The 21,056-nt window shown below is 40.2% G+C and overlaps 2 protein-coding genes across 2 annotated transcripts; both read right to left on the reverse strand.

Moving 5' to 3' along the window:
• Window positions 1–588: 588 nt before the first annotated feature.
• On the reverse strand, window positions 589–2,492 carry LOC103696910 (uncharacterized). Its single transcript, XM_008778631.5, has 2 exons — window positions 1,692–2,492; window positions 589–1,451 (listed from the first exon to the last, which is right to left on the reverse strand). The coding sequence occupies exons 1-2, from the start codon at window positions 2,330–2,332 to the stop codon at window positions 764–766; spliced, it is 1,329 nt and encodes a 442-aa protein (XP_008776853.3). The 5' UTR covers window positions 2,333–2,492; the 3' UTR covers window positions 589–763.
• A 17,071-nt stretch (window positions 2,493–19,563) lies between these two features.
• LOC103705429 (agamous-like MADS-box protein AGL29) lies at window positions 19,564–20,292 on the reverse strand. The gene has a single exon (XM_008789136.1). The coding sequence runs from the start codon at window positions 20,290–20,292 to the stop codon at window positions 19,564–19,566; it is 729 nt and encodes a 242-aa protein (XP_008787358.1).
• Window positions 20,293–21,056: the final 764 nt, after the last annotated feature.

A 21,056-nucleotide genomic window follows, 5' to 3' on the forward strand; every position in this document is an offset into this window, starting at 1 on the left:
TTGTACTGGCCATCAGATGGTGACATTGGAAACCGAACCTCCTCGCCAATCCCAACCCCACACCACCACGCATTCCATGCCTTATGTTCCAGTTAGCAAAATGGGACGGATGACAGCTATCCATGCCATCACCTTTTCCAACGATCCCCATGTGGTTTTGAACCCCCCTTGACAGCACCAATTTACTTCCTTTACAAATCCGTGAACTTTTTCCTCCTACATCCACCTAAAAAGCCACCCTTCCTGCGTTAATGATGCCCCAATGCCTTCTTTAATGAGCCATTGCCTTCATGGGTTTTAATTGGACTTTATTTATAATGTTAGTATAGATTAAATAAGATATAAGATGAGCTTTATCATGCAACACACTAAACAAAAAAGTACGCTGTATTAATCAATCTATATGCCATGTCTCACAGAACGAAAGTATCATTAAATTTCAAAACAAAACGCAAGGCTCCGTCACACACCACCACTACCGTCTGAGAAGGGCTAAACCATATTCTCCGATCCTCGATAGCGAACTCATTGAAGGTTAAAAATCACCTAGAAGACTTCAGTTTTTTTTTAAAAAAAAAAACTAGAAGATAGCCAAAACAAGGATGAAATAATTCTCACAAGAATTAAAGTCTCCTCCGCTGTACAATTGCAACAAGATAGCCAACTAGACAAAGTCCAATTAGTTAGTAAAACTTAGCCGTTAATGCGATCATAACGAGAAAGGCAAAAAGGAAACACGGCACACAAATCAGACGGACGAGAATCAGCGGAACAGGTCCGGTGAGTTCAACTCCCTCCGGAGCTTGTGCGAGAAGAGCCGGCAGGCGTCCATGCTGAGATCGACGGCGGCCGCGAGCGCCACGAACGCAGCCGCGTCCTCCGTGCACCCGACGTGCTGGACACCGACCTCCACCGACGGCCGGCTACACTTCCCCTCCCCCTCCACCGTCGACGACATCACGAATCCCCGGTACCCCGAGAAGGGCCACGGCCCGGCTCCAAAGTCGGTGCTCCCCCTCGGGCTCCCCGCCGGCGAGCCACCGGCGCCGGTGAGGTCGATGGTGAACTTGCCGCCCTTGCTGGTGCTGACGGTGCACTCGGCTAGGGGGGCACCGGCGCTCACCGCGGTGTCCGGGACGAGCTGGAATCGGTAACCGAGGCCATCGCTCGTGCCGCCACCGCGCTCCCGCCAGGCCTCGAGGCGGGCCCAGGGCTTCCAGGTGCCGTCGCCCGGCCGGAGCACGAGCCATGCGCCGGGGTTCGAGCGGCTCACCCGGTCGGTCCCTGGGGATGCCACGAAGGGCGTCACCATGGAGGCGAGCGCCACCGGCGAGCCGGAGAGGTCGTGGACGGTCACGGACCACCCCTTCCGCTCCTTGATCGGCCGCTCCCGCTCCGACCCGAACGATGACAGCCAACTTCTCGAATTGCACGGCTCCGCTGGCACCGACCTGGCCACCAAAAAAACAAAATGATAAACAAAGCAAGAAAACGCATCAGGCCACCAGATCAGAGCATCGAATGTCCTCCATTTCTCCAAAATGACAGAAATCGCCACGATTTGTTTCGAGAATCGCTAAAATGACTTTTTTTTTAATCTGAAATCCATGACCATTTGTTGCTTGAAACGGCAATGCATGAGGAAAAACTCGATCGGGACGAGAAAATCCTAATATTTCAGAAGAACAAACCTGGATCTCAAATTACGGTCGGCGGGGTTCCGGCAGCTAAACTTGCAGGTGAAGACGGGCTGGCGCATGGAGCCCTGGACCTGGAACACCTGGGGACTGCATTCCGGCTCGCCGCCGAACTCGAAGACGAAGCGGGGGTCGGGATCGGCCCGGACGGTGAGGTGGAGCTGCGGCGACGAGCTCTTGGACCCTTTTCCGACGGAGACCCACCCGCTTTGGAACACGCACGCCCGCCCCTCCGCCCCTTTGAGATCCAGCGGCAAATTCACCTTCCCGAGGAGCTGGCCGGAGCTCACCCCACAGGTGGTGCCCCGCCGGCCAGTGTAGATGGCCACCTTAAGCCGGGCCTTCGCTCCCACGAAGATCGACTTCCCGGAGAGCTTCTCAAGGTCCGCACGGGCGAGATGAAAGACAGCGGCGAGTGTCAGCGCCGCGGAGTGCTGGTCTCCGCCGCTGGAGAAGGACACCTCCGGCGGGACGAGGGGGACGACCGCCGTCTGGTAGGGGAACTTGTTTAGCCAGATCTTGCAGAAGCACGGCGAGCTGGACGGGTGTACGCCGGCCCCCGCCGGCCGCGCCGCCACCGGAATCTTGAGCGCCAAGTTCCCGACGAGGACCCGGACGAACGGACACGGGTCCATCTCTATCTCCCTCCGCCTTCTCTCCTCCTCTTTCTCTCTCTCTTTTCTCGGCCGTGGATTTGCCGAAATTAGGAGCTAGCGAGCGCTAGAGGAGAGAAATGGTGGTGGAGGAGGAGCAGCGGTTTAAGTGGAAGGGGAAGGGAAACTACAGCCTGGCGGGGGATTAGCTGGGAGGGGGTGGTGGAAGCATCCATAGGGAAGCGTGCGGGCGTGAGCTGTTTCCCGCCACACGTACGACGCTCATCACGGAGCCAACACCAAGTGGTGGAACGATTCTTTTGTTTTCTTTAAAATATATATATATATATATAATTTATTTAATATAAAAAAAATATTATCAAAGCCAGTTTGATGGTTTTTTCTCTCTTTTTTTTTAATAAATGAAAGAATTCGGGTGGGGGCGAAGGGGAGTGGAGGAAGGAGGTGGGGCCCGGAGATCTGAAAAGGTTCAGAAAATGAGGGAGTAATGGATGTACGGACAACGGAAAGGGGGTTGGGGAATTAATTTAATGGGCGGCCTGGCTACAGGCTGGCAGGAGGTGCGGGACAGTTTGGAATCCGAAGCGAAAGCGAGCCGGTTTGCTAGTTGTTGGCCTGCAGCTCCGCTTTTCCGGATGTGGAATCGTTTATTTACAGCTAGTGCCATCCATAGCTCACGGGTCACGATTAAGCAAGGTTTGGAACCCCCCCCCCCCCCCCCCCCCCCCAAAAAAAAACAAAAAGAGGGAAAAAAAATCAAAACCGTTTTTTACCATTATAATGATTATAAAGGCCGTTATTTGTCTAAAATTAGCTTTTAAAAATTTTATATGAAATAATTGCTAAAATAACGGCTCGTGTTGTAACAGAAAAAATAGGAATGATATATATTATTGGACCTTAGTATTGCTTGTGAAGGGATTTGAGAGACAAATTTGGAATTTAAAAAGATATATATTTTTTTTTTAAAAAACAACTTTTATTTAGTAAGATGTAAACCATCAGTAGATAAAGCAATATAAGAGAACCATAGATTATTATATTATTGCTTGCTCACTCAAGTTTAGTTTTTCTTTTCTTCTTTCTTTTGTTTCTTTTCAAATCTATAAGATAAAAGAATATATTTCAGCAATATCTAGCTTACCACAAAGATCTCGTATGTTCCTTCACAGTAGATGGTAGAAATACATGACTCTCACTATCTGCTCGACCTTGGCCGGGCTTATGTCAACTAGGTCAATTGCGGGCCCAAATTGGAATTTAACATCTCCCTTTCGATTTGACATGGGGCCGGCAACCCTACCAATCCTAACGCACAAATAATAATGACAGTAATATCTCAACGCGATCTCTAGCCAAATAGCTGGTCCTCCATTTCGCTTTTTTATTTTAAAGGGGGTATATATATATATATATATATATATATATATATATATATATATATATATATATATATATATATATATATAGCAAATTAGTAATTTCTCTTGAGATTAGATTTGTAGAGAACTTGGAGAAAACATGGATAGGTCTAAAGAGGAAGAAAGCCTGCTTAGGACAGCATGAAAGGCTATTATCTATGCAAGGTTGTCACGACCCCCACCCCGCTTCCGGCTAGCGGCCGCGACGGACCTATGATGCGGATTGGCATAAGGCCACCAGCCACCACGTACAACCCTACTTACATATCATAATCATCACTAAATTTCTGAAAATTTTGGCATGATATATGCACAAAATAATCACCAAAATTTTCTATATTTACCTATCTAATCACCAAAATTTTCTATATTTACCTATCAGGATATATCAATACATACAACAATTCTACCTGTCAAAACAGCACATATAACCTGCTACAATATAAACTTGGACAAAATATCGCAATACATCATCACAGGCACACAACTGATCTGCATATATATATATATATATATATATATATATATATACATGTTTCCCAATCCATCCATGGTTAACCCATATCCACAACAGGATCTATGACTGTAACTATACACTATGTACAACAAAAGGTTTATATTACACCAAAATGTATAAACCTCTATCTACATTATACTATGGAGCAGTACAACCAGCAAGCAATCTCTAACCCTGCTCCTCTCTAAACGACATCTGCCCTGCAACAAAAATATCAAACTGGGGAGTGAGTATATGAATACTCAGTGAGTGGAGTAGAGAGTACTATGCATATGAGACAAGATATAATCATGGCTCGAGGTGAAATCTCAATAACATATGAACAGTCATCAATAACAGGATACACATAACTCAACATAAGAAATATGGAGTAAATCATCAATATCACCACAATCAATATCAACTCATATGAAGCACATATGGAATAATCAAGTAAACAAATATGCTACTCATGAATATGCTCGACAGATCATAACACTGAAATGTGTAAATCAGGGTGTCAATATGCGAAGTCATCACTAGACAGCTGTCAGGAGGCGGATCTTACGCCCCAGGCGAACCACAACAACTCCCTACTATCACATGCATATACAGAATAAGACACCATACCGATAATGTAAATGCTGGCCAGTATCCAGGACAGAAATCCATAGAAAACCGTAAGACTCATCTCACATCTGAATACTAAATGGCACCTCACGGGAATTCTACATCCATGGAAAGCCTACTGCACCTCGCAGGGACTTACTGATGCGGAAAGCAAATATATGTCGTAGGACTGGCCGATCCTACGCCTAGGGCCGTATCCCTCCTAGGAAGGGACTGGGTTCCGCCCACCCAGAAGGCTACTATGTGCACACAGGTCGATGTCTAACCCCATTGACTATGGGTGTCCTGTAGATACTGCCAAACCATGCATGAATACCATAATGCACCCTCCTAATACTCTACTGAAAAGGAGTATAATCGAGACTACCACTCACTCGACCACCACCCAATCATAACTAAAATCAGAGTTAGGAGTGAGGGGTCAAGGGAGTGCAATGCAACTTAATATACCACTGAAAAGGCTCTACAAGTCTTTGAAATAGAGGAAATGAAATCAATTTACAAAAAAAGTCATTTCACAATTTGGAACCAATTTGACTACTCTTCTACCCCGTGTAATTCCTCTCAATGTTCCTTCAAATACATGTACAAAATAATCAAGCATGGAGAAACAAGATTATAGAGGAATCTACTACAATATCAATCAATATGCACAAGTGGAATTAATTCACACTTGGCGACATTCATGAAAATGAATTAAGAATGCTCATGGTGCTAAGTACATGACTTTCACTCACCTGCCAATCCGGCACAGTCCTGATACGCCTCCAAAAATCTACAGTAGGCAGTAGGGGACTTCCTCCTCTTGTTTCCTAGCTTCTTGCCCAACTGATACATGCATTTACAATACATTTAGTCTTGTATCAAAGGCCATAATCTACGTACCAATCATAAATATAGAAAACTTTAATTGATTCAACTCCCCCCTTTTCTAAATCCTTTCCTTTTTCCCTTTTTCCTATCAATTAATCTTCCCCTTATATGTATTATGATGCAAAAGCATCACACACACACACCTTAGGCCACTACTATAGGGTCAAGGTGCGAGAAAGAGTCAAAATTCTCCTTCACTAAAAATTTCACTGAAGCGTGAGTCGACCCCAACCTCATAAGTCAACCCCATGTGAGTCGACCCCGATCACAGCGCCACAAAACTTCATTTTCTGAACTCTCAGAGAGAGTCGACCCCCAACCTCGTGAGTCGACCCCAATCTGCCCCAAGTCGACTCCAGTTGACCTCGAGTCGACTCCGGCGCGTTTTGAGGCGACTCCCATCATTTTTCTCACCTTCTTCATCTCGCATGAACAGTAACCCAGACTGACAGCGGGTTACTTCATCCCGGTTTTGATCCACTTTCCAAACTCCAAATTTTATGAAATTTATACCTAATATTCTACACTTATAGGGATTTCCAAAATAGTAAGAGACATCATCATCGGAGGCCGGTTGACCCCCGAAATAATTCACCGAAGTTGGCACTTCGACACAGTTTTTCCGCAGTGCCGGAAAAACTTGTCGAAATCCGATTTTTCCTCTTTTAATCACCTCTACAACTCTTATCCAACCTCTCTAGACCACATCCACCCTTTGTGTAGCCTAATTTCATTAAAAGACTAGGTAGGAATGGGTATTTATTTTTTTTCTTTTCGAAAAATCGAGGTCTTTGCGTAGAGGGGAAGGAGACCTACGCTTTTTCCTTCAGCTGGTAGCGCAACTGGGGCTCCTTTGCACCTCAAACTTCCTTCCCTTCTTCTTTCTTCTTCTTCTTCTTCTTTTCTTTCTTTCTTTTCCTTCTCTCTGTGTCTCTCCCTCTCTGTTTAAAATCTACCGCCTCATCCACCAAACCTCCTATTTAAGTCACATCAAACACCAAAATTCTCATTTTGCCCTTGCCACTTCATTGCACCTACAATTATACTATTATCTTTTGATTCCTTCCAATTTTACCCCTTATATCAATTTTAAGAACTATTCTATCCTTCTTTATATATATATATAAAAAAATTGGGGTTATTACTGAGGTATATTCTGGATGTTGTTAGTATTTGGCTTAAAGAGGACTCTGCTATGGTGACCCAGTGGATACGAGATGAGCAAAGATGTGAAGATGGACATCCGTGATATTCGTAGATTGACGAGAGATTATGGCTTTTTTGAACTATTTATAGACTAGATTAGCTTTTTTGCTGCTCAATATTCGATAGAGGCCAGACTTATATAGCTGTCTCTCTCTCTCTCCGATATCCTCTTCTTCTCCACTATGTTCACTCATGTGAGAACCATAGGGCATCGGATAAAATAATAATAATAATAATAATAATAATAATAAAAGCCGATGAGGCGGGTCCGGATTGGCCACGGTGACGCTGGGCCAGGCTGTCATCTGAATCGGGCCTTTGGAGGCTTGCGGGGTCGGGATCTGCGGCCTGTGGGGCCCACTGAGTTTCTTTGTCGGCTTCCAAACTCCACCGATTCCTCCCCCAAATGCGAACCTGGGGCGCCGTCGCTTGCACCAGGAGTGGGCCCCAGATATGAACATGGACCAGGTGTATTCCTTGTGGTTCCCCAAATGCGAACGGACCTGAAATCAAGCACATGCTTCGCTCAAGGCCGGTTTGGGTTAAAGCATTGTCAAGCGATATTGGGTCACGGATATCGCATTGCAAGCAGATATGGCCTGAGCTTTATTAGTTGTTTAGGTGCATAATATAATAAGGTGATTGCGAGCAATTAAAGCTTAGGCATCATCCATCCATTATATATGATTGTAAAACTATAAATTATATGAGAGAAGTGTTTATTCAGCTATGAATAAATCATTGATCCACTAGAGTTTGGTTTGTAATCACATGATTGAATTTAAAAATAGAGACCTAGTGATATCGTGACTTATGAAATGTATGTTAGAATAATTTCAAAATATGGGCTTACACTGATTGCGTATTTTTGTTTTATAAAACGGGTTAGATGTATGGCTCAGAATGGTACTATGGTTAAGCCCAATATGATGTGTGATCATTTTGTTTTATTGGCTTTGGTGCACCTTGGATGTATAGGATTGAGTTCTATTTATTGTGGTACTTTTGGTATGTAGGCCAGGAAACCCAATTAGGGTTTTGGAGCCTTTAATGGGAAGGCTCCTCTATGTTTCCTATATATAGGCTAGGTCCCCCTCTCCTCTCCATATGGTTGATAGCTTACCCCATTGACGGCTATCTTTTGTGAGGAGCAAGGAAGGGAAGATCCAGCCGCTATTATTCCAGGTGATTAAAGAACGTATTCAATATGTCTTCCGCAGGTATATCTCTCAAACTTGAATACGGTAATTATGTGATTCTAAATTTTAGCATGTTATTTTTACAATTAACAATTGGTATCAGAGCCTCCATGCTAGGATTAGAATCCTTCATACACAATTATGATTTCATCTGGACTTACGGATTAATTTTATGCATTGGTGAATGGATCTTCTGCATAAATCTGCATACACAGATTTTTCATTTGATAATCAAATATCTGATTTGGTTTTAATTTAAATTTCCCAGAACATGATTGCATATTTTTTTCTTTTTAAAAATATCTGATTTGGCTGCGTCCCAAGCCACCCCACGGCCGGCCACAGGCCGTGGGGGCCTTCTCCCGGCCACCCCACGGCCGGCCGCGCGTCTCATGGCGTCGCGGCGGCCCGGCGGGGTTGTCGGCCACGGGTGGTGGCCGGCGCCGTGGCTGCCCTGGGAGGCAGCCACGAGTTGCTTCCATCCCACAAAAAAAAAAAAAAGAACAGCGGCGGTCGTATGAAGGAGAAGATAGTGAGGGAGAGATTAGCTTAGGTTTTTTTTTTTCTTTTCTTTTGCTTGGGCTTGGGCTTGTAAAGCCCAATCTGAATAAATCCATGATTGCGGGTTGGGCCTTTTATTTAGTCAGCCCATGTTTATTTCATTTTGCATTCTAATGGACCAGAATGTATTTTGGCCTTGGGGCTAAAAGTTAGAAACCCATTTAATTATTGTTTAAAAACTGAATATTTTGAATTAGGCCCTCATGTATATTAATTATTAAATTGTTAAATTTTGGACATTTCTTGCTGCCATATATGCTTTGAATTTTGTGATTAACATTTTTTGTTTAAATCACATGTGTTTTTTATTATGATTATAGCATGTTTAATGGTTATGATTTTGTCACATAACTATTATTTTGTGATTAAAATTTGTTGGGCATAAAGACTATCCTTATTTTTCCATTAAGAGAATATTTTGAAATTGAAGTGCGTGGTAGCCACCAAAGTGGCACATTCACTGATATTTATCTGATTTTCTCAAAAAAAAAGGGTAGCATTGCATTTTTCTAGATTATTGCATGCAATATCTTGCCCGAAGGTGTTATTGTGTATGATGATTTAGAAAAAATGACATGAAGTGATTGACGGGATTGCATTAGCCTAGAATCATTCTTCTGCACAAAGGCGATGGTGTTTCAAAAGCTGATGTGACTTTGTTAATTGGCTTCATGATATGTCTTAAGAGTACCTTATAGTGTGTTGTATTGTTAGCCCAAAGATGACTTTACAATGATGCACCAAGGCTCTTACCGTAATTAGACTTATATGTTTTTCAAGTTGATTACGGACTATCTAATTAATAGCCCAAGTTGATTAGATAGATATGTTATCATCCATTGATTGCATGCATCATATTTGGATGATATTAAATAAAATATGTTGTTTCCGTAGTTTTGAATGCCTCTTCCCTATCAAGCCAAATGTCTGCCGTTGAAACCTTGACTGGAAACAATTATGTGAGATGGAAACGAGGCATAGAAATAGCACTGGGTTTTCTTGGGTTTAGATTTTGCTTTAGAGGAGCAGCACCGAGCTACGACCTCTCTGATGCACTAGTAATTTCAGCACCTCTTCACTAATCTGCAGATCCTCTCAAGTCATGAGCTAGGCTTCGGTTTCAATTTTGATAGTCAAGTAATGGTTTAAGTTTTATGTAGGCAAACAGATAGATCCCAAGCTCATCTACTAGGTTTTATTGGGAAATTCTGAAAGTGTCGATAAACATTAGGCTTTTCTAGGCAGAAGTTAATGAGGGTTTTCAAGTTAAAAAAAAAATGATGATGGGTTTCTGGAATCAAACAACAGTTGAACTGATATGGAAAATAAACCGTCCGCTGATCACGGATCCATACTTAGCAGCAATGGATGGAGTGATGTGAGCAACAGACCAACTTGCTGATCAAAAATCTGCACTTAGTAGTAGATTGGTCACGGTTAGTAAGCTGAGGGCTCTATAAGAGCTGAGACAGCATGTTTATAGACAATTAAGAGATTGATTTGAGCATCGAAAAGGGACTATAGGGGCTGCTTCAAGAGCAGACCGAGCCAGTATAATCAAATCTGAGCTAAGTTGAACCAGAAACCCTTATTCCGGCTGGTGGCTTCTTCTGATAGTTGAAGCTATATGCATGTAGAACTTGAAGCAGATTTAGGCTGGTTGGGTGCAGAAAAAGGGAAAAGAATAGAAAATATTTTGAAGAAAGAAGACTTGCTCCAGACTCCCCATCTTGGTCAAGCCTTTTACTGAAACAATAAAGCCCCTAAGTTGGTTCAAACTTGAAATTAATTTTTAAGGAATCAAAACATTAAAGAAAGTAATATGTGACCTTTTCATAACCAATACAAAGGTCAACTCATCTCAACATTTTTGTCAAGATTCATCCAACATCTTTAATATGTCCTGAAATCATGGAAGACTCCATGAGGACTACTACAGCTAATTGATATGTCCTAAATATGTGGCGGACTCAACAAGTCTTACTACAATTTATTGGCATGCCCTATCTCCTTTGGCAACCATGACATTCAATATGAACCTGCCAGCATGGTCGTTTTATGGTCCAATTTCATGATATAGTCACCTGCAATAAGGCCTGTACTATACCTACTATTAATGGCAAAATGCAATTTCCCCAATTGCTTGGAACGAAAGATCTGGTCATCGAGCCTCTGTTGGTTTTGATGCAACTGACATATTTTAAGCCATCAATAAACATCCATTTTCTGTGTTGTGGCATAAGCATTTATGGCACATTTCAAAGGAGCGAATGGAAAGATTGATGAAAGCTGACATTCTGCCCTCTCTGAATTTTTTAGATATTTACACTTACGTAGATTGTATTAGAAAAAAACTGACTGAAACTATAAGGAAGATATCCACTAGGAGCGATGGTTCTTTTGGATCTTATTCACATCGATATTAGTGGACCGTTACTTTCTACTATATGTGGGAACAAATACTTCATAACCTTCATTGATGATTTCTCGCATTATAGTTATGTTTACTTGAGTAATGATAAATCTCTCGCTCTTGAGAACTTTAAAATATTTAAAATGGAAATAGAAAAACAATGTGGGAAGTGTATTAAAATTGTAAAATCTGGCCGTTGTGGTGAATACTATGGTAAGTATGATGAGTTCGGTCAGAACATGGATGATTTTGCGAGATTTTTACAAGAATGTGGGATAGTTCCTTAATACATAATGCCAGGAATAGCTGAGCAAAATGGTATTTCTGAAAAGCATGATCGGACTCTGAAGGATAAGGTTAGCAGTATGATTAGTAAAACAAATTTGCCAGAATTCTTATGGGGTGAAGTATTAAAATCTGTCGTATACATTTTGAAAAAGGTTCCTAGTAAAGCTGTTGAGAAAACTTCTTTTGAATTGTAGACAAGACGTGAACCCAATTTAGCCCATTTTAGAGTTTGGGGCTGCCCAGTTGAGGTTAGGATTTATAATCCTACTGAAAAGAAATTAGACCCCAAATCTACACCAGAATTTATAGATCAAAGGGCTATAAGTTCTATAGTCCTAATCATGGCACCAGAATTATTGAGTCCATTATGGAAAAATTTCTTTCTTGTACTTGGTACTAGTGGGAATTCTGTATTAAGGAAAATTTTTACAGAACCGAGTCAAGTTGTGGTTTCAATTTTTGTTGTACAAGAAAGAGTTATTTTTCAACTGATTGCCACAGTTCATGAAGAACGTGGGTATCAAGAAGAGCCTCACGTTCCTCCTCCAATAGTGGTTGAGTTAGTTTTTTGAACCACAGGTTAGGAGACCACAAAAGGAAAGAATGTCTGCCCTGCCTAATGACTATATTTTCTATTTACTAGCGAGTGATTTTAATATTGGGCGTAACATTGATCCCGTCCCTTTTAAAGAAGCATTAACAAGACCTGACTCAGATAAATAGCTGAATGCTATAGAAGATGAAATGTTTTCTATGAAGAGAAATAGAGTTTGGAAACTTGTTGAGCTTCTACCACATGTTAACACCATAGGTTGCAAATGGGTTTACAAATCCAAGTTAGACTTAAAAGGAAAATTTGGTGTGTAAGTTGAACAAATCTATATATGGGCTCAAGCAAACATCCCGACAATGATATTTGAAATTTGATTAAGTTGTGACTTCTCTTGGTTTTGTTGAAAATACAGTGGACCAATGCATTTATCTCAAGATTAGTGGGAGAAAATTCATTTTTCTTGTTTTGTATGTGGATGATATTTTACTTGCTAGTAGTGACTTAGGGTTACTTCATGAGACAAGAAAAATATCATTGCTAATTTTGAAATGAAAGATCTTGGGGAAGCTTCTTTTGTACAGCGTGATAGAGATCATGGCTTGTTGGGACTTTCGCAAAAGACATACATACGACGCATTCTAGAGAGGTTTAATATGCAAAACTGTGCACCTGGTGATGTACCTATAGTAAAAGGGGATAAGTTTAGCAAAGCCCAGTGTCCAAGAAATGAACTTGAAAGAGAATCTTTGAAAAACATACCCTATGCAAGAGCTGTAGGGAGCCTGATGTATGCTCAAGTTTGCACTAGAGCAGACATAACCTATGCAGTGAGTGTCCTTAGTAGATTTTAATCGAATCCAGGATAAGAGCATTAGAAAACAGCTAAGAAAGTTTTGAGATTATTGAAAACGACTGAAGGTTATATGCTTACCTTTCAGCATACAGATCATCTTGAGGTGGTAGGCTACTCAGATTCTGATTTTGTAGGATGTCAAGATAATCTGAAGTCAACTTCAGGTTATATTTTTATGATGGCTGGTGGTGCTATTTCTTGAAAAAGTATTAAGCAAACTCTAGTGGCTTCTTCTACCATGCAGGCTGAATTTGTGGCATGTTATGGAGCTACAGTCCAAGCCATTTGGTTGAGGAATTTTATTTCAGGACTGAAAGTTATTGATTCCATCTCGAGACCAATTACCATCTATTGTGATAATAGTGTAGCAGTATTCTTTTCAAAGAATAACAAGAGTTCATGTGGCTCTAAGCATATAGACATCAAGTACTTGGTGGTCAGAGATAAAGTTAAAGAAGGGCAGACAAAAATAGAGCATATAAATACAAAAACAATAATTGCAGACCCATTAACTAAGGGACTCACAACGAAAGTCTTTAAGACACATATTGCTAATATGGGCATTGTGAAAACCTTTGATATTTTTGGTTAGTGGGAGTTATTTATGTAAAAGAACTATATTTTGGCTTGATCCTTTTTACAGGGTATGTAGGCAACCCATATGCTTCGGGTACAACCTGTTCCAATTATAAAAATATTTATCTTCCTATTTATAATTCTGTATTTTGTGCACAGAAATTATAATTATGTTTGAGCATGCATTTCACATATGTCTTTTATTATGATATCATTTTGATCTCGAGATATAATGCATAAAGACATGATGTGAGTCTCTTTTGAGACATGTGGCTTCTTTTGAAGCATTTATGAGGACCGATATGAATTAGCACACCTTTGATCATATTTTGGTGCTAAGTTCATACTACATACTACCACATTGGTTGGAGGATGGGGATCCATGTCGATAAGGATGTTAGCATTTGTAGCTGTGGAATGGTCTTACATCGATTAAATGGTGTAACGACTTCCATGCTCAATGTTGATGTTCTTGTTGGACCGGATCATGTATCCAAGGTGATTATCATTTGAGCTATATGTGTGGCCACTTTTGTAGTCTAACCCAAGAGTCGTTTTCAAAACAAAGTTTTAAAATTAATATGACAATCCGTGTTCGCCTAAGTGGGAGAATGTTAGAATAATTTCAAAATATGGGCTTACACTGATTGCGTATTTTTGTTTTATAAAACGGGTTAGACGTATGGCTCAGAATGGTACTATGGTTAAGCCTAATATGATGTGATCATTTTGTTTTATGGGCTTTGGTGCACCTTGGATGTATAGGATTGAGTCCTATTTATTGTGGTACTTTTGGTATGTAGGCCAGGAAACCCAATTAGGGTTTTGGAGCCTTTAATGGGAAGGCTCCTCTATGTTTTCTATATATAGGCTAGATCCCCCTCTCCTCTCCATATGGTTGATAGCTTGCCCCATTGACGGCTATCTTTTGTGAGGAGCAAGGAAGGGAAGATCCAGCCGCTATTATTCCAGGTGATTAAAGAACGTATTCAATATGTCTTTCGCAGGTATATCTCTTAAACTTGAATACGGTAATTATGTGATTCTAAATTTTAGCATGTTATTTTTACAATTAACAATGTAAACATGATTTGATCAAAAAAAGTTCTTCGTTAACTAACCACTAAACCTCAAAGCCTATGGGGATACGAAGGAGAACAGCAATACTTCCCTCATCTTCCTCCATTTATTTTTGAATCATGCGCATGATGGTATAAACAAGTCAAGAATGATTCAAGATAATAACCATGAATGAATCAAGGGAAAAAAAGGATTTAAATGAGAGAATTAAAAAAATCGGACCAATGGAGACCTAAACTGGTTAAGAGAAGAAATGACTCAAAATAATAAGCAGGTGACATAAAAAAAAGGGCCTAAAGAAAAGTTTTCTAATCGAATGTCACCTAATTAGTAAACCCCAAAAATTCAATTTTTTTAAAAAAAAGGTGGGTTGGCACAGTATATCAAGCCTTACATGAGAAAAAGTAGTTTACCCTAAAAGGTAATGCAATATGGCATGCAATGCAATATCTCATCGCATGGACATGCCTAAGTGTCAATTTATGAGGGTCTTAAATCTCTCAACACATAAAAATATAGGATATGGCATGCACTATGATCTTACGCAATCATAAGCTGCAGCATCAATAAGCTCTGCCTTTGAGTAAATAAAGTCGTAAATAAATGGAAACTATCTGATTTCCACAACTATCTATGATTTCAAGTAGCTACATGTGATAATAGATAGAGGAACATATTTAATAGGAATTAAGATCTGGCCTCTAGATTGGCTATTTTTTTATACTTAGTTTAATCTGACTAAAAATTATATTCTATCCCCAACTGCTAATTTCGATTGCAATTTTATGTTAACTGGGTAAACGGTGTGCAAGAAAATGACTGGTTGTGTGCAAGGATAGAAGAAAGGATAGAGTTGACCTGGCCACCAATAGATAGTGATTGACAGAATCTTTCCCATAAGAAAAAATATGTTATATAGACTATAGAGGAGATACATGGTAGGTTATCTTCTAATGTTCTGCATAGAGATTCAGTATTTGAGCATTGCAATCAAATCACAAAATATATAGTTATATAACTGATTTATAGCTTGCCAATTGCATCCTTTGAACTGGTGTCCAAGCAGTTGTGCACCTTCTATAGATCTCATCTCACTGGAGGACCACTTTTCTATTTTAGAGGAAATCAAGCAAACTTTTTCTCTATTGGAAGTACTAAGGCTTCAGATTCTGATGGCTTCTCGTTCATCTTCTTCCAAAATTACCGAACCCTTGTTAAAGATGATTTGGTAACTTTATTGGATGACTTTCACAAGCTTAAGGCGGACTTATCCGGATTCAATTTTACATATTTGATGCTTATTCTAAAGAAAGATGGCTTTCTCATCAAGGTCTTAAATTCCATGGTACAATGCTACTCTAATTTGTACATGGAACGGGATGCGATGCCATCGCGTCCTATCATGATACTTGGGATAGGAAATATTCTAAGACGTGCCGATTGAGATGGTGAAACAATGACAAAACGGTCTGTCTTGACACCCGGGATGGTACCCCATTCGGTGTCCCACTAGGATTTATGGACTTGCTTCTCGCTGTTTAGGACTTTCACCCAATAAATCTTCTTAACAATCTTTATGAGATCATCACAAAAATTTTGGCCTCTTGATTAGTAAAGTTTCTTTCATTCCTGATGGATGATTGACAATCTGCATTCGTTTGGCGTGGATCTATCATGGAAAACTTTCTAGGTGCACATGAAGTTCTTGGTTACTGCAAGAAGAATTGGGTGTAAAGGCATCTTATACAAATTGAATTTTGAAAAGGCATTTGACAAGTTTAAATGGGACTTCTTCCTTTCTCTGATGTAGGCTAGAGGATTCCCAGTAAAATGGCTCTCCTGGATTCACACTCTCCTATCTTCCTCTTTGATGGCTATTCTTGCCAATGGCATGCATGCATGGGAAGTAGATCCAAAGTAAACAAAATTTGAGACTAGGCGACATGCTATCTCCCGCCCTCTTCATTCTTGTAACCGATATGCAAGCTTCATTCCTACAGCAAGCCAGGGGTCATTGGTCTTATTGAAGAACATAAGAAGCCTATAATTTGCAGATAATATGCTACTATTTTGTGCCAGAAAAGAAGACAGTAGTTTGGCAGTTAAGATAATTCTTCTTGCTTTCGAGAGTGCATCCATCTTGAAGATTAATTTCAATAAGAGTGCATTAATATGGAGGAAGACTACCATGTTGAACTGCAAAAGGAGCAAGCTCACTTTCATCTACATAGGCCTCCCACTGAGCCATAAAAAGTTAACCAAGCAATGTTGGTTGCCTCTTCTTGATAAACTCTCTTCAAGACTTGCTTTATGGAAAGAAAATCTACTATCCATATTGGAGGTAGAATTACTGGAATTAATGCGATCCTAATTGCTCTCCCGACAATTAGTGGATTCCACCATTTAGTGAACAGGAACACTGTTTGCATAAAGAAGAAAGGAGAAGGGTTGGAATTAAAAGGTATTAAGAACATGAATCTCTCCCTGCTTGCCAAGTGGGCTTGGAAACTAACCATTGGCTCTGAAGCACCTTGGTGGAGACAAATTAGTATTACCTATTATGCAAGAAGGAAACTCGGAATGTGGTTTAGAGGATCATCCTCTAAGTTTTTATCTTTATGGGGAGATATCTTCAAGGATCATATCCTTCAAATTGAGAGACATTGAAAATATCCGATTTTGGAAAGATATTTGGATTGGGACTGTTCTCTAGCATCTCTTTTTTTTTTTTGCTACAATGGATAACTCATATAAGTTTAGTCTGAATACATCCGAAAAAGTCAAAAAATAACAAGTCTCGGAGCACTCTAAGCAGCTCCCTCTCACTAATCAAGAGAACTCCCTCAAAGTGATTTGATACAAATGAAGCCACCCAATCCACCGCTTTATTAGCTTTCCTATAGATATGTTTGGCACGGAAGACGATATCTCTACCTATCATGCCTCAAATATTCTAGAGCACTGGATGATGGCCATCCATGCCACCGATGTACTTTTGGATCTAGCTCTTTTTTTTTGGTACATAATAGGAGGGGGGAGAGGAAACCTCACACGCATAGTAGCCCCCACTTGGCCCCCCTTCCATCAGAAAATGTTCGATACAGGCCGCAATTTTCTACATATCCTCCCCGACTCGTGGGTTCCCTCTAGTGGGTTCATTATCCACATGTGAGTACGTCACCCCAGCGCCACCTCGGTACCGGTGGACCAGATGGTGACTCCACCGGGCAAACCAGGTGGAGGGCATCTAGTCCCCATATTTAATCGACGCCCGCGTGTTTCGAACCTGGGTCACTCCGATGGAATCTTAGCCCCGTTCCAACCATGCTACCACCTTGGTGGCTTGGATCTAGCTCTAGCATCTCTATTTAAGGAGCTATATCACATTAGCGCTGGCATCAATCGAGATGGAAAATAAAAGTGTGGGACCCCCTTTCCCTATCTGAAATGGTATAGATAAATATTATGATGAAACTACCAATGCCCATTAGACCTATTAGAAATACTGATGCCCCGGTTTGGAGGCTTACCAAGAGTGACAATTTCACTGTTGGAGTCTTATTACAAGTTCATTAACAATGGTGTAACGCTATGTCCTTCCTATCTTGCTATTTGAAAGGCGGTGGCATCGGGGAAGGCAAAAGTTTTTATTTGATTAGCTCTAAAAACCAAACCATGTACAGAAGAAATACTCGCAAAAAAGGGTTGAACAATTTGTAAACTTCCACTCATATGTTTATTAGATGCCTTTTAACCTCTATTTGTAAACAATTTTAGTAACTTTGATCAATAAATTTGCCGGAAGTATCTTACTTCCTTCATTTTTCACTCTCCAAAAACATATATTAGGCAATAAAAAGTTTACACATCAGTTTTATAGCTATTAATATTTGGTGGCTAGCTATGCGGCGCATTATTCTATAAAGGTTCTTTGGACTCATCAGGGATCCTTCCAACACCGTTGCGTCAGATCCTTACTTTTGATTTAGTTGGATACACCTACACTAAAGTAGAATGAGTAGCCATTATATTAAAAAAAAAAATATTGAGCAACCCAAGTGTAATTAATCCACCCATAAATGGCACTACTGCAGTGCTATCTTTCTTCAAACATAATATAAGTACCATCAATTTGTCTTTACTAGGCAAAATGAAAGTGGATTATATTGCAAGCATGCAAATTTACATAAAGGCATCTGAAACACGCACACTGTATATCAATCAAGTTGGATATTGATGATCAGTGCGATTCTCTTTAGCTTAAACACTTTTATGTCTTTTATATTTCAGAAAAAAAGATAGTTATAAGCTTTGATTATATAATATTAAATGTTATTCAATCTACAATATTAATTTTTGCTATTTAATTATTGACTTGTTTTAATACATAAAATATTTCTTGCTGGAGCTCCATATATATTGCACTTATATAGACGAGTTATGCAAGGATATTATACAATTGAAAAATACCTCCTACCTAATTGCATATAAAGTCTTTCAGGATTAATATCCTTTCTTCTATCGTTTCATTCATAAAGTACTTTAAATTAAGCAAGGTGGAAGTAATTTAAAACTCCAAATTCCGAAGATGGAGACAATATGGATTCTTATAATCTTCATACCTTTTGTTTTCCTTAGGCTACCTATGAATTTCTATTTATAGCTTTCAAAAAAATGCCACTCAAGAGAAATGAAGCTTTAGAAGCATCCTATATACATCTTTTCAAATGAAGGGGTGCATATTTTTTTATTGAGAGAAGCCTTAAGAAGAAATGATGCGTCTTTTGGTAGAATAACTACCATTTTCACAACTAAATTGAGAGGATGATCTGAAATAAAGTTGGCATGCATAAAAAAACACTGGAAGTTCAATCGCAAAAAAAAAAAAAACACTACAACTTCAATAAATAAAACAAAAAAACTACAAGTTCACATGCTATATATATATCATAACACCAAGTCTCCTGGTGCACAACCAAATAAGCGAGTCTCAAAGAGAAAATCCAATAAAATATCTCCAGAAGTTGTCGAGTAAGATCATGCCTGCCAATCTCTTATGCCAGTAACACTCCTCCATCATGTGATCAGACTGCATGGAGCTCATTAAAAGAACCCAGACCTAAAACCGATATCACCACAAGGCGGGCTGGGTGGGAAAGCCATCATTTCTGCAACAAAATCAGCAAAAGAAGCGGATGCACCCATATTCAAAGAAGACGAGGCACCTATTCCCTGGTTGTTAGCCATGACTGCATGAGAAGATGAAGCTCCCTCTCTTTGATTGTGGATTATAACAGGAGTAGAGAACGAGGCTCCGGTATTAGTCAGGAGTCTGTTCACTTGTGCATCAGCATTCAGCTTCACTTGTTTCAGCGCCTCTGCTAGCTGCCCGAGTTCGTCCAAGTCATCCATGTTCTCGAAGCATTCATACTCCAGGACATGACTTGGGGAGTTCAGCTTCTCCTCCAGCATTGCACCCTTCGCCTTCCAAGCTTCTAGCTGATTTGTGAGTTCCAGGCATCGTTGACTTAGTTGTTCTACCATATTGCTAGGTTTTCCAGAGCAAAAGCCTGACCAAGAGGAGGAAGAAAAGTCCGACAGGAACCGGTCTATTACCGGGTTGATGTCCGGGCTGCCAAAAGAATAAGGCTTACCTCCGGGGGAGAACACCAGCACTGCAATATCTGATCCACAAAGAGTGGAGAGGTCGCTGGCCTTTGTAAAGAGGCCTGATCTTCTTTTGGAGAAACAAATTTGGCGCACTTCCTCATTCTTGATCCTCCTTATCTCTATCTTTTGTTTGCCCTTGGTGGTCTTCTTCTTCCTCGGCATGGCTACGAATCTAGAGGAAAGATAATTGAGGTGGTAGAGAAAAAAGTGCAGTTAATATAGGGAGCAGTGGAGAAAGATGAAATTTAGTAGGGAGGCTTGGTACATGATTTTTCCATGAAACTTTTTTCAAGCAAAATCCTGATTAGCTTCTACATACTCCTGCATAGTTGGTAATCTAGATCTAAAAATCTTCCCATAATAAATGGGAAAAAATTCTTGTTCTTTGTCGCTAGAAGGCATTCATCCTTGGGTTTGAGATCCATTGTATGATTTTTGAACCAAGACTATTGGTATGGAAATTTGCAAGACCATCGTGAAGGCTTGCTATGTTTGTGAATGATGGAGATAGCTGGCATTGCTATTATGAAATGAATGCCCTAGCTGTCACTGTATGAATACATTGCTTAAAACATGTATATGCCTTTATATGCTGGAAAAGAATCACATAGCCGTAGGAAAGGGTCAAACAACCTCGCTCTTGGTCCTCTTTATCTCAATCAACTGTACTTTTCCCTCAGTGGTCTTGCTTATCCTCCATATTATATGCATTAAACTAGCTTTGAATCATATAGGGCATGATATAGAAAGAACTTAGTGGGGAGCTTTAAAAAGATAATTTACCAAATAACCTTAGTATCTATATACTTTTGCCATAACAATTAGTAGTCTAGAACTCAAGTCCTTCCATAATAAATGGAAAAAAATTTCATATTTGTTGGTCACTCGGTGGCATTCATCCTTGACTTTGAGGTCCAATGTATTAT

The sequence above is a fragment of the Phoenix dactylifera genome, chromosome 9, assembly GCF_051530095.1.
Source record: "Phoenix dactylifera cultivar Ajwa chromosome 9, Ajwa_hap1_PhDact_Kaust_v1.1, whole genome shotgun sequence".
Classification (NCBI taxonomy): domain Eukaryota; kingdom Viridiplantae; phylum Streptophyta; class Magnoliopsida; order Arecales; family Arecaceae; genus Phoenix; species Phoenix dactylifera.